This window comes from Oncorhynchus gorbuscha, linkage group LG07 (assembly GCF_021184085.1).
Source record: "Oncorhynchus gorbuscha isolate QuinsamMale2020 ecotype Even-year linkage group LG07, OgorEven_v1.0, whole genome shotgun sequence".
In the NCBI taxonomy this organism is placed as follows: domain Eukaryota; kingdom Metazoa; phylum Chordata; class Actinopteri; order Salmoniformes; family Salmonidae; genus Oncorhynchus; species Oncorhynchus gorbuscha.
This window is the reverse complement of record NC_060179.1, coordinates 56,083,105-56,097,735: the sequence shown is the minus strand read 5'-3', so window position 1 is coordinate 56,097,735 and position 14,631 is coordinate 56,083,105. Positions and strand designations below refer to the sequence as shown.

The following is a 14,631-nucleotide window of genomic DNA, read 5'->3' as shown; positions in this document are numbered from 1 at the left end:
TACACCTCTCGAGCCTCTATGCTACCCACCACCTCTGCCCGAGCACAGACATCTCCTGTAATGTTCTGCACTCCTGGTCCTGGAAAACTCCTGGGTGTGCAGGCTTTTGTCGCAGGCCAGCACCAACACACTTGATGACACTAATCAACGGACCATGAAAGCCTTGATAAGTGTAATCAAGTGTGCTATCAGAAGGCCAGTGGAGCTTTTACCCCATTGCTTACACCTACGGATTACTCTCAGATCCCCACAGACTAGGGTTTGATATGGGGTTGGGCATTAGTGTTCCTCTCACCTCTCCGATCATGCCGTTCCAGATGCCACTGATCATCTTTCCATGTTTCCCGTTAGTGACCAGGTAGAGGTCGTAGGAGAACTTAATGGTGCGAGACAGCTTCTTCAGAATGTCTATACAGAACCCCTTACAGCACAGCTTGTTGTAGGGCTCAGAGTGGCCCACAATACTGTAGGGAGAGGAGGAGCACACACAGAACAGAGATTAGTAAATTCTTCAGTGACCTGAGATATTGCAGAGATCGACCCACAGAGAGAGAGAGAGAGAGAGACAGAGACAGAGACAGAGACAGAGACAGAGAGAGACAGAGACAGAGACGAGAGAGAGAGATCGAGAGAGAGAGAGAGAGAGAGAGAGAGAGAGAGAGAGAGAGAGAGAGAGAGAGAGAGAGAGAGAGAGAGAGAGAGAGAGAGAGAGAGAGAGAGAGAGAGAGAGAGAGAGAGAGAGAGAGAGAGAGAGAGAGAGAGAGAGAGAGAGAGAGAGAGAGAGAGAGAGAGAGAGAGAGAGAGAGGCATGATATGTTTTTGGAGAAAGAAGAAGAACTCCTAATTGACCTAATAGGTCCTATTATTGACCTCCCAAACAGCAGGAGTACAGTGAGTCCTGATGGCTGAAGATGTGAGACATATCAGATCAATAAGCTAAACAGCATCATAGCAGAGCAAAGAGCAAACTGTACTCTGTACTAATGACTGGGACCTGGTCTGCAGACACGAACGACAACAGTAAATCGGTATCCCCAGACACACACACACATAATCACACACACATAATCACGAATACACACAAACAGAGACAGAGATGCACGCACGCAGTCAGAGGGGCAGGCATGCACACACACACACACACACACACACACACACACACACACACACACACACACTTAGTCCAGTCTGAAACCTTGGATGTCTGAGGGCCGGAAACAGACTCTAAACACAGGCCATTAGGGTGTTTGGAGGAACACTGACACACACACACATAGAGCGGTGATGATCCGTCACCTCCAGCCTCCCCTCGACCCCACTGTCTAATGATGTGTAGGTAGAGGGGGAGGACAGAGAGAGAGGGATGAAAGAGAGGGGATGGTTGTTGTTGTTTGACCTAGAGTAAACAGGTCTGTCCCTGTCTCCCTCATCTCACCAGCCTGGGCTAAACACTGCAGGTTAAGAGCTCTGAGTTAGGGTGTGTGTGTGTGTGTGTGTGTGTGTGTGTGTGTGTGTGTGTGTGTGTGTGTGTGTGTGTGTGTGTGTGTGTGTGTGTGTGTGTGTGTGTGTGTGTGTGTGTGTGTGTGTGTGTGTGTGTGTGTGTGTGTGTGTGTGCTACACAACAAAAAAACTGCTTCCTCTATCTCCCCCCAACACTGCACACACGCACACACACAGACACACCTGAGGATTAGTGATGGCTCTGTGGCTCCAGGGTTCTTCCCTGAGACTACAGCAGTATGAAACAATGTGAACAGAGGGAGGAAGTCTAAAGCTATAACACACAAAAAAACGTCCTTTGCTATGAGGAAGGAAGACAGAGAATGGTGGAGAAAGAAATAATGAGGAAGGAAGATTGAGAACATATGTTTCAGTGGGGAGATTGCCAGTGGTGTACCCTTAGGTATGTGATGCTAATACCTATGGCTCGATTGCAACCAACAGGCAGAATTTAACGCAGTCCTGCAGGTTACCGCTGGATTCCTTAAAACGCTACAAATGGGAGATGACTAAGCTTGAATGCAACAAAAAGATCAGTTGACCTCTCGTTGTTACCATGTCAAGTGATTATGATACCATATAGCTGGTCTAGATTCTCTACTACCGCCCCGAATGAATTATCACCCAATCAGAAGCATCAGAAATCAAGGCTGATTGATGTATAAGAAGATAGAAGTATTAGCCCTCATTTCATTCAAATGCTTCACCTTAAATGGCAAAATAAAATAATAATTGCCTTTCAATGTATAACGTGTGTGTTGCGACTACACTGTTGCGACTACATTTTCATTTGATAAACAAATATAGATTATATGACTCAATCATGATTTACTTGATATTGTTGCAAATTTCTAATATGGACTGTCCAGGGATATTTTACCCTCAATCTTGATATGACCATATCAGACAATTTTATTTTAAAGGCCGTTGCATTTAATGGAGAGTATAAATTGGAGACAAATAAAATAATTAAGAATAGGCTACACCTTCAACATATTTTTTTTTCCATTCATACAACGTGTCAGGAAAATTGCCACAGTAGATTTGTCATGGTAGAAAAGGAAATACTTTGTTTCAGTCGTCAAATAGATACATCACTCTTAGTCTGCTCATCTCACTGATCATCCCCAAAGCCAACACCCCATTTGGCCGCCTTCCCTTCCAGTTCTCTGCTGCCAGTGACTGGAACGAATTGCAAAAATGGCTGAAGTTGGAGACTTTTATTTCCCTCACCAACTTTAAACATCAACTATCTGAGCAGCTAACCGATCACTGCAGCTGTACATAGTCCATCTGTAAATAGCCCACCCAAGCTACCTACCTCATCCCCATACTGTTTTTATTTAATTTACTTTTCTGCTTTTTTGCACAACAGTATCTCTACTTGCACATCATCATCTGCTCATTTATCACTCCAGTGTTAATCTGCTGAATTATAATTATTCGCTCCTATGGCCTATTTATTGCCTACCTCCTCATGCCTTTTGCACACACTGTATATAGACTTTCTTTTCTCTACTGTGTCATTGACTTGTTTGTGTTATTGGCTTGTTTATTGTTTACTCCATGTGTAACTCTGTGTTGTCTGTTCACACTGCTATGCTTTATCTTGGCCAGGTCGCAGTTGCAAACGAGAACTTGTTCTCAACTAGCCTACCTGGTTAAATAAAGGTGGAGAAAAAAAAATAGCAAAATGAAAATGTTCCGATGATAATTACCCACCAGAGAACAAAATAGTCTTGAAAAATGTTGGTTGGAATCAGGACTAAAACATAACCCCGAAATCAGATGTTTAACAGTGGTGGACGATGGTTGCAATTGAGATCAGTTGTGCGGGTGGTTTTTAGCTCGTATCGAGAGTTTAACGAGAGCTGGTGATAATCTCGTGGCCATCAGTTGTTGCAATTGTCCCAAAGCGTCTACATAACTAAACTAAGGTCTTGCAGTACTGCACTTGAATATTCTGCCATCGCAATACAACTCTCGCGCTCTCTGGGCGTCCCCAAACCAGTACTGCTCGCAGGTATACGCCGACTACATTGCAATCAAATACCCACACGTGGACAAGTTAGGATTCTACCCAGACAAAGCATAGTACAGCATGTAGGATCACGCACCAATAGCATCACTGTTGCGGCTAGCCCACAGTCAGTTAGAAGAGAGGATGCTTTTGACTGTGCCTTAAAGAAGGGTTAGCTGACAATTTCACGAAAACGGTGCACACGCTTAAAATGGGGCAGAAGTCTGTGTGTTGTGATTTGGGATGGGCCAGATAGCTAGCAACGATGACAAGATGTTGCCATGTGGGGAATCGTGGGTGTGGCTTGTTTCAGATGGTGTCAAGAACAAGATGAAACTATGTCTTGATTTGAAGTGTTTTTACTGATGTCACATCTATGCTAATATGGCTCAAATTTGCTAGCAACGACAGTATAATGGTGTATTTGACACAAGTGCTCATTGTGCAAATGTATTTATTTTCAAATATTTGAGACTAAATATAGTTTACATGTCAACAATCTAAGCCAACTCTGTCTGTTTTGCCCCATAGTTGCACATGCATCGGTTTTTGTTGCTGAACAAACAACCTGTTTATGATACTCTCACTTATTGGAGTTCAGTTATGTTGCCAATGAGACCAGCCGCTGTCCAAAGAGAGGAGTTTTAATGAGTAAAAAACCTTTCAATTACACCAAACATCTGCCACGGAGAAGAGCTATGTCACCCAACATATGATTAACATCCTTTATTTTACTTTCACTAACTCTCTCTCTCCCTCTTTCTCTTGTTCTGTTTTTCCCTGGTAGCCCGTAGTGTTGATTACTCCCCAAGCAGGGGGGAGAGAGAGCGAGAGAGAGAGCGAGAGAGAGCGAGAGAGAGCGAGAGAGAGAGAGAGCGAGAGAGAGAGAGCGAGAGAGAGAGCGAGAGAGAGAGCGAGAGAGAGAGCGAGAGAGAGAGAGAGCGAGAGAGAGAGAGCGAGAGAGAGAGAGAGCGAGAGAGAGAGAGAGAGCGAGCGAGAGAGAGAGAGCGAGAGAGAGAGGGAGCATAACCTGGCAATAGAGACAGAACGCCATAGAAAAGCATGGAAGGTCAGAGGAGAAAGACTAAGTAAGCACTGTGGGTCAGTTGAAGTAGATGATGAGCAGCTCTTCCTACTCCACTGCTCAAAATACGAATCAATCAGAGGTATTTATCTCCTGAAATTTGAAGACAGAATTGCAGGCTTTCTTGACCAGGGGCCTGTTGCACAAAAGTAGAATTAAGACATCCGGGATAAATGACTCAGCTGAGCTCAATGAAGCCAAAACATGTGCGTCCAGGCTTAATTGGTTGCACAAAGACCAAGCCAGAATGAGCAGACACGGATTCATTAAGCCAGGTGAAACCAATCCTGGATAGGTGCGCGCTCACGGCTCACTCAAATAGACCCCGCCACAGATCACAGATTAACTGATTTACCATGGCAACTAGAGCCGCGTACTTTTCCCCGTCGGAAGCACAAATCCTCATGGAGGCATACGAGGAGGTAAAAGATATAATTAAGAAGAAAGGCAACACCGCCACAGTGATAAAGCAAAGAGAAAAAGCGTGGCAAAGTATTGCAGACCGCCTGAATGCGTAAGTAGTGCACAATTACACACTCACCGCTCCGCTGAAACATCACAATTACAATTCAAATATTTAATTCACATCTCCAAAAACGCAGTTGTACTGTAATTATGAAACGGTTAAATTTTTAATTGAAATGCACTGCAGATATGAGTGAAATTGTTAAAGTAAGTCCATCACACTGTATAAAGCTATGATAAATTATTATTAAAGCCTTACATTATTATTTAACGTTACTACGCTCAGTACGGTTTAATCTTAGCCGTTGTACTCTGCTTCTTATGTTGTCCACCGTTTTTTTTGTGTTTCTCCTGCTTTCATTAATGTAAAGCTGCTTTGACAGAATGAAACAATTGTGAAAAGTGCTATATAAATACAATTTAATTGAATAAATAGATGAGCTATAATAATAATCACTTTAATTTATATAGCGCCTTTCAAAGGACCCAAGGTCGGTTGCTCACTGCACTGCAAAAATGTCTTTCTTACTTAGTATTTTTGTCTTGTTTTCAGTAAAAAAAAATATCTAAAAAACATCTTGAATATTTTCTTGAGCAAAATTACCTAGGAAAATAAGCAAAAAAAGTGTTTATGGAAAAAGTAAACTTATTTCAAGAGAATTTTTATTATATTGACAGATTTTTTATTTGCTTGTTTTAAGCACACATTTACTTAAAGTTAATATTTTTTGTCTAAACTATACTTATTTTGCTAGGTCATTTAGCAAATCAAGAAAATACATCTTTATTTAAGTTTTTTTTTAAATATTTTTACTGAAAACAAGACAAAAATACCAAGTAATTTTTTGCAGTGTGACTCCATTAAATGTGTGTGTGTGTGTGTAGGTTAAACATGAACGGGCCAAAACGGACATGGCAGCAGGTCAAAATCAAATACAAGAACATTCTGCAGAATGGTATGGTCCCTGACTAATATTTAACAAAGCACAAGCATATATTGTACCCAGAAGGTGCCTGCTCACACATTGTCTGTACTGTTTTAGCAGTGAAAAAGAATACCCACAGACAAGGCACGGGTGGTGGGTCACCAAAGGCTGACCTTACCCCAGCAGAGGACATGGCCTTGGAGCTAAATAAAGGCAGGCCCGTCTTAGAGGGGATCCCTGGGGGGAAAGAGACGAGCATAGGTTCCTCCCAAGATGCCACCCGCTTCATTCAAGGTATGTCCTTCCATCTCTACATGGGATACAACCACATTCATATTGAATCAATTTGGACTGTCTGACTTTGGTTTACCTATTGCCTTGCAGTGTCTGGCAGCAATGTGTTCCTGTTAGAGCCACCAGCACAAGCACCAGACGATGCTGATCCAGTGAGTACTCCATCAAAGGCATACTGTAGGCCTGGCATGTCTTGTCTACTAGCTTCAATATGAATCCGATTAAATGTGATAGGGTGAAGGCCCCAGTGCAGCAGCAACAGCACATGATGGAGACGATGATGATGAGGAGGAGACCATCTCTCTGGATTCCAGAAGGCATGAGGTATCATGGTAAGACTGTGAAAGTACTATTTACTCTACAATGGTGAGGAGTCCTCATCAAAATCAAAAAATCTAATTTCTTTTACAGGACCCAGATGCTATACAGTGGGAAAACCAGCCTGGCAACATAGTGCGTATTAATAAAAGGACACCACATCCTGCCAAATTCCAGCTGCGCTAATTGTATTGTGTTCACAGAGCTCACAAGCTATCAGAAAGTTGTATGGCAACCACTTCCGGCGCCAAATAGAACTGGCAGACATAGACATTCAGTACAAGAAGAAAAAGATGGAAAATCTTGCACTGGAGTCCGAAATAAAAAAGAGGACAATTAGGAAACTGGACCTTGAATTAAAAAAACTTGAGAGGGAGGTGAGATATGCCTTCAATGTACACTGTATGCTAACTGTAACACAAATGTATTAATCATTATTTGTATTTCCTCCCCCAGCTCCAAGAAGATGACACAGCTCAAAATAAAAATTAGGTATATTCTCGTAAAGTCAAGTGAGCCATGACATATGAGCTCTTATTGTGAGCACACAGGACGGTGGCATCTTTCTAAGGTTTTTTTTATTTTCCCAGCAATCAGTACAACCAAGTCATCGTTATAAGGCATCGCCCTCTTTTGCCCACCCCCCCAGCACTAGGTGTTGCCACTAGCCTATATGAAGGCCCAAAATTGTGTGTTCCTTTCTGCTCTGACAATGGCATGCCCATTCGTGCGAGATGTGGTGGATGAAGAAGCACTTGTGCTGAGGAGAGCCTTCATGCGAGAAAGGGTCTTCAGGGACCGGTTGGACCCACTGGCCTTCCCTGACGACCATCTATATGAAAGATACAGGTTTTCTGCAGATGGCATCAGGTATCTATGCAGACTACTGGGTCCCAGGATTAAGCACCGCACTGCACGGAGCCATGCACTGAGTGTGGAGCAAATGGTTTGTGTGGCCTTGCGCTTTTTGCTAGTGGAGCCTTCCTGTACTCAGTGGGGGATGCAGAACAGCTGAACAAGGCCACAATTTGCCGCACAATAAGGAGTGTGTGTCTGGCTATCAAAGCATTAGCAGATGTCTTCATCTCCTTCCCTGGCCACAGAAGACTCTGTGACATCAAAGAGGAGTTCTATAGGATTGCAGGTAAGAGGATCTACAAATTACAGGACAACTGTTAACACATAGTAGGATACTCATTACTTTGTGTGACAGGTTTCCCCAATGTCATTGGTGCAGTGGACTGCACACACATAAGGATAAAAGCCCCCTCAGGTGCCCATGAGGCCGATTTTGTGAATAGGAAATCCTTTCACAGCATTAATGTTCAGGTGAACATAACTTTTTGATATTGTCCATTGACGAACACTCTGCATTGCCAGTGATGTGCATTGATTGGTGTAATATTCCTCATCTTATGATTTCTGATGGTCTGCAATGCTGACTGTGTGATCAGCAATGTTGTGGCAAAATGGCCTGGCTCAGTCCATGACTCCAGAATCTTTCGGGCCTCTGAAATCTATCAGTGCCTATCACAAGGTAAGCCACACAACCCCTATTTATAACCATCATGGCTGTGTCAAGAATATCACTGTGTTTATGAGGTAGTAATGATGAGATTTTGTGTTGACAGGTGAATTCTCTGGTGTGTTGCTAGGAGACAGGGGGTATGGCTGCCAGCCTTTTCTCCTGACACCTTTCACAGACCCCCAGGAAGCACAGCAGGCCTACAACCATGCCCATGCCAGGACCAGGGCCAGAGTTGAAATGACCTTTGGCCTCCTGAAGGCACGCTTTCACTGCCTTCACAAATTAAGGGTCAGCCCTGTTAGGGCATGTGATATTACTGTGGCTTGTGCTGTCCTCCACAATGTGGCCTGCCTGAGGAAGGAGAGGGCCCCCAGAGTGCCACCAGCCATGGACTGGGACAATCCAGCAATCTTCCCTGATGACGACAGTGGTCGGCTGCTGAGGGACCAATATGTGTTGAATTATTTTAGTTAGTATGTGTGCTTTCAATTTTGGTTAAATATGTCCTGCGGTGGCAGAGGAATTTGGGTTTTTTTGGGTTCGTTTTTTTACGAATTTGGCCTCTTATGATGTTTGTGCGGTATACTGTGTGTAATACAAGGCTGCAGGGAGGCTACTGTATCCATTCATTTTTCTGTTCAGTTGATGTGTATGGATTTGTCCTGCATTTATTTTAGTGTGCAGACATGCAGGGTGTGTTATATACAGACCTTTGAATGTGTATGTATCATTTTGTATAATATGCTTGGATTCTGTGCTTTCCATCTTGTAGAGTCACTGTGACTTCAGTTTCGAAAGGAGCTGATGGTTTACCTGCTTTGTTTTGTCCTTATTCAATAAAGGAACATAATGTTACACATTGTGTTTTTATATTCATATGGAATGTGTATTTGTTTATATGACAGAGTACTAGGGCCACACTGAAGAAAAAGGATAAAGTCATAAATTTATGAGGCTGGTTCTTTCTGCAGAAAAGCTACATATTGTTTTTACAGTTTTGATACTTATGACAATGTGATACTTAATATTCTGGCACATCAGCATGTCTTTGTTTATGAAACCATACTGAAGTACAATTTCACGAAATGCCCCGCATCTGTCATTTTAACAACTGTCCTCCTTTAAAACAACTGGTTACAATATTATGACTTGTCTTTTTTTTCCCTCTGTGGCCCTAATATTCTATCATTTTATATATAGTCTATGGGAAACTGTAAATTATCTAATGATAGCAACATCTAAAAATCATTTTTTATCCAAAATCATTGAAATTAATGATCACAAACGTTTAAATAATGACAGTGGGTCTAGTTATATGTGATAACAATGTATACTGAGCAGTGAAATAACTATTGGTTTCCATTTGAGGTGACTGCTGACTGACATTAGGGATGAGATTAAATAGATCCTGGAATTTAGCCTGGTCTAGAGCAGGCTAGCTCCACAGAATAAATCTCCATGGTAATTTATACCATAACATATCCTCCTGCCCCCTATCCATCTTTAGTGCAACCGGATTACGGATCAATTGAGCCAGGATCACCAAGATATCCTGGCTTAATCCCTTATCCTAGTTTTGTGCAACAGGCCCCTGCCTGTTGAGGAGAAAATCAGCATTTTGTTTGGAGAAAATGTAGAGACAGTAGATGTTGCTCCAGATTATGTCCTGGCGTGTCATAATGTAAGAAAAACAATAGCCCCTGTAGATTTATATTTCTCAATTGTTGGTGTTTGTTAAATGTTTTGTTTATTATTTTCCTATATATTATTATTATTGTTGCTCAAACACATGGTTAATTTATGTGATACTTCATGTACATTGCTCTGGCAACAGTGACAACCACCCATTCATGCCAATAAAGCGTTGAATCAGGAGAAAGAGAAAGAGAGGGTTGTGTGATTTCTACCCGACAGTGCCATGATATATATGCCAGCGTTGGCAGATAAATCTTCTTTACAGCCAATCAATGTGCCATCGCGCACAACTACTCTCCCCACACATCTCTCCACTATTAATATACTGGGCCGATAATTGATGTGCTGACTCGTGTGAATGTCGAAGGGATGCACATCGGGTATGTAACAAGTGTGTAAATGGTTGGCCCCTGGTGTGTCATTGTTGTGTTATTGGTTGGCTCCTATTAGTAATCCGTTTCACTCCAGGTGTGTTCATGCACGTGGTTTGATACAGTTTAAAAGATCACACAGCTGCTATGTGCTCTGACAACAGCGCATCATAGTGTATGCATGTATGTTTGTGTGTTTGAAATGTACAAAAGTATCCCGGTCTCAAAATCTAGCTTCCAGTATGTGTTTACCAGATGCGCCTTTGCCAAATACATTTAACTCAGTTGTTCACAATTCCTGACATTTAATTCAAGTAAAAATTATCTGTCGTAGGTCAGTTAGGATCACCACTTTATTTGAAGAATGTAAAATGTCAGAATAATAGTAGAGAGAATGATTTATTTCAGCTTGTATTTCTTTCATCACATTCCCAGTGGATCAGAAGTTTACAAACACTCAATTAGAATTTGGTAGCACTGCCTTTAAAATGTTTAACTTGGGTCAAACATTGTGGGTACCCTTCCACAAGCTTCCCACAATAAGATGGGTGACAGAGCTGGTGTAACTGAGTCAGGTTTGTAGGTCTGCTTGCTCGCACATGCTTTTTCAGTTCTGCCCACAAAGTTTAGAGAGGATTGAGGTCAGGATTTTGTGATGGCCACTCCAATACCTTGACTTTGTTGTCGTTAAGCCATTTTGCTACAACTTTGGAAGTATGCTTGGGGTCATTGTCCATTCGGAAGATCCATTTGCGACCAAACTTTAACTTCCTGACTGATGTCTTGAGATGTTGCTTCAATATATCCAAATAATATTCCTTCCTCATGCTATCTATTTTGTGAAGTGCACCAGTCCCTCGTGCAGCATAGCACCCCCATAACATGATGCTACCACCCCCGTGCTTCACGGTTGGGATGGTGTTCTTCAGCTTGCAAGCCTCCCCCTTTTTCCTCCAAACATAACAATAGTCATTATGGCCAAACAGTTCTATTTTTGTTTCATCAGACCAGAGAACACTTCTCCCAAAAGTATGATCTTTGTCTCCGTGGGCAGTTGCAAACCGTAGTCTGTCTTTTTTTATGGCTGCTTTGGAGCAGTGGCTTCCTTGCTGAGCGGCCTTTCTCGTATGATTAAACGGAATACAAATAAATACAAATCTACACTATGAAACAAAGATAAATAACATAAAGAATGATGGTAAAAAAAAGCTTTGTAGCACCTTCAATTATATTTTTGGGGAAAAAAGGCTAACTCAGCCCCATCATTAATTTAATCAGATGGCTCATTCATAACAAAACTGACTGACATTGCCTACTACTTTAATGACTTTTTCATTGACAAGATTAGCAAACTTTGGCATGACATGCCAGCAACAAACGCCGACACTACATATCCAAGTATATCTGACCAAATTATGAAAGACAAGCATTGTAATTTTGAATTCCATAAAGTGAGTTTGGAAGAAGTGAAACAAATATTATTGTCTATCTACAATGACAAGCCACCGTGGTCTGACAACTTTGATGGGAAATTACTGAGGATAATAGCAGACAATATTGCCATTCCTATTTTCTTATTTTCAATATAAGCCTACTAGAAAGTGTGTGCAACCAGGCCTGGAGGGAAGAAAAAGTAATTCCGCTACCTAAGAATAGTAAAGCCCTCTTTACTTGCTCAAATAGCTGACCAATCAGCCTGTTACCAATACTTAATTGTGTTTGACCAGATACAATGCTATTTTACAGTCAACAAATTGACAACAGACTTTCATTACGCTTATAGTGAGGGACATTCAACAAGCACAGCACTTACACAAATGACTGATGATTGGCTGAGAGAAATTGATGATAAAAAGATTAGGGGGGCTGTTTTGTTAGAGTTCAGTGTGGCTTTTGACATTATCGATCATAGTTTGCTGCTGGAAAAATGTATGTGTTATGGCTCTACATATTAGATATAGGACTCATTTTACTGTGGATATAGATACTTTTGTATCTGTTTACGCCAGCCTCCACAGGTACACTTCCAATTGACTCCAATTATGTCAATTAGCCTATCAGAAGCTTCTAAAGCCATGACATAATTTTCTGGAATTTTCCAAGCTGTTTAAAGGCACAGTTAACTTAGTGTATGTACACTTCTGACCCACTGGAATTGTGATGCAGTGAATTATAAGTGAAATAATCTGTCTGTAAACAATTGTTGGAAGAATCACTTGTGTCATGCACAAAGTAGATGTCCTAACCAACTTGCCAAAACTATAGTTTGATAACAATACATTTGTGGAGTGGTTGAAAAACAAGTTTTAATGACTCCAACCTAAGTGCATGTAAACTTCCGACTTCAACTCTATGTGCAGCCATCTGTATACATTTGCAATTTGCATGTTGTTGTTGGTGCGTGCGTGTGTACCTCTCGGTGCGGTTGGACTGGCGTCGGCAAGGCACGGTGTTGCGTACACAGGTGCCCGTGTCGGGGTCCACGTTTTCTACGATGACGAAGGGCCTCTCCTCCAGAGTGGCTACCGTCAGGTGGCGGTCATCTGATACCGTCTCCAGAAAACTTCCATAGCGAGGCCACACCGGGTAACGCACCTGGAGGATACCCCGCTCTAATGTTCCCACCTGGGGGGGGGGAGAGGGAGAGTACATGAAAGTGGATTAAACACACTCAGGGCTGTAGATCTGAGAGAGGCTGATCCAAGTAATCCAATGGATTGTGACTCTAAGCAGAGCCCCAGAGGACCCAGTGATCCCCGTTAAGAACCTGTCCTCGCTTAACCCTACTGGTGCTCTATTTATCACCCAGGCTTCTTTCCCTGGAGCTTCCAACTCCATCCCTCCAGTCATAAATCATAGTGTCTCTTCTTTGATATGCAGATTACATTGTACTGATATCTGAAAGTGAAGATAAGTTTCAAGAAATGTTATATATTGTTTTTAACTGGTGTGGACAATTTAATCTGAATATCAACGTGGACAAAACTAAGGTGGTACGCTATTGGAATTCAGCAGTGACTAGAACACTGCTGTGGTCCGGGCCACAGTATATATGATCAGTGAGTACAAGTATATGAGATTGATTGTCAAAGACTTTGTGGATCACAATGTGTCTGTGAAGTACATATCTAACTATGCGAATTGTGCCCTCGGTGCCATCATTGCAAAGTACAAAGCCATGGGCGGCTACCATTTAAATGTTTAACTAAACTGTTTGATTCATTGGTGCTACATACCGTATTTGTACTTATGCTGTAGGAGTATGGGGGAACAGAAATTATAATTTTTTATTGTGTAAATGCTAATTTTACCTTGGTGTAGATAAATACACGACAAATCCTGTTATTCAAGGCGCTGTATGGGTTGGAAAATATGGCATCGTCTGTTGCTATTTTTTATTTTTTTAAATGGCAGTGATTTTGCATCATGCATCAGCCAAAATGGAAATTGTAACGGTCTTGATGAAAATAATAAACTATGTGACATGTTAACAGATAACAATATTATGCAGTGCCTCTAATTTATCCACATTGTGTTGTGTTACAGCCTGAATTTTAAATGAATTGAATTGAGATTTTGTGTCACACACACAAATACTCCATAATGTCAAAGTGGAATTATGTTTTACAAGTTCATTCAAAATGAAAAGCTAAAATGTATTGAGTCAATAAGTATTCAATCCCTTTGTTGTGGCAAGCCTAAATAAGTTCAGGAGTAAATATTTGCCAATCAAGTCACATAGGTTGCATAGAATCACTCTGTGTGCAATAATAGTGGTTAACATAATTTTGTTATGACTACCTCATCTTTGTACCCCACACATACAATGGTCCCTCAGTTGAGCAGTGTATTTCAAACACAGATTCAAACACAAAGTCCAGGGAGGAAAAAAGAGTAGACATTGAATATCCCTTTGAGTATGAATATCCCTTTGAGCATGGTGAAAATATTAGTTACACTTTGGATGGTGTATCAATATACCCAGTCACTACAAAGATACAGGTTTCTTTCCTCACTCAGTTGCCGGAGAGGAAGGAAACCGCTCAGGGATTTCACCACGAGGCCAATGGTGACTTTAAAACAATGACAGGGTTTAATGGCTGTGATGGGAGAAAACTGAGGATGGATCAACGACATAGTAGTTACTCCACAATACTAACCTAAACAATGGAGTGAATTGAAGGGAGCCTGTACAAAATAGAAATACTCCAAAACATGCAAAGACAATGTGGCAAAGAAATTATCTTTATGTCCTGAAAAAAAAAACGTTATATATATGCCATTTAGCAGACACTTTTATCCAAAGCGACTTACAGTCATGTGTGCATACATTCTACGTATGGGTGGTCCCGGGGATCGAACCCACTACCCTGGCGTTACAAGCGCCATGCTCTACCAACTGAGCTACAGAAGGGGCAAATACAACACAT

The 14,631-nt window shown here is 41.6% G+C and overlaps 2 protein-coding genes and 1 pseudogene across 3 annotated transcripts in view; 2 read left to right on the top strand and 1 right to left on the bottom strand.

Moving 5' to 3' along the window:
- LOC124039016 (glutamate receptor ionotropic, NMDA 2C-like) overlaps positions 1-14,631 on the bottom strand; it is a 55,949-nt gene that overhangs the window by 26,756 nt on the left and 14,562 nt on the right. The window contains exons 5-6 of the mRNA XM_046354905.1: positions 12,615-12,826; positions 296-464 (exon numbers count right to left, since the gene is read on the bottom strand). Coding sequence (XP_046210861.1) covers positions 296-464; positions 12,615-12,826 — 381 coding nt within the window. The remainder of the gene's footprint in view (positions 1-295; positions 465-12,614; positions 12,827-14,631) is intronic.
- On the top strand, positions 4,857-6,845 carry LOC124040080. 2 transcript variants are annotated; one of them, XM_046356871.1, is made up of 7 exons: positions 4,858-5,118; positions 5,955-6,025; positions 6,113-6,289; positions 6,380-6,441; positions 6,524-6,621; positions 6,701-6,742; positions 6,811-6,826. In XM_046356871.1, coding segments are annotated over exons 1-7 (609 nt in total). In that variant the 5' UTR covers positions 4,858-4,960; the 3' UTR covers positions 6,812-6,826. The 2 variants fall into 2 exon arrangements, with proteins under 2 accessions (XP_046212826.1, XP_046212827.1); XM_046356870.1 differs by having other exon boundaries at positions 4,857-5,118; positions 6,524-6,613; positions 6,701-6,845.
- LOC124040079 lies at positions 7,266-9,011 on the top strand (annotated as a pseudogene).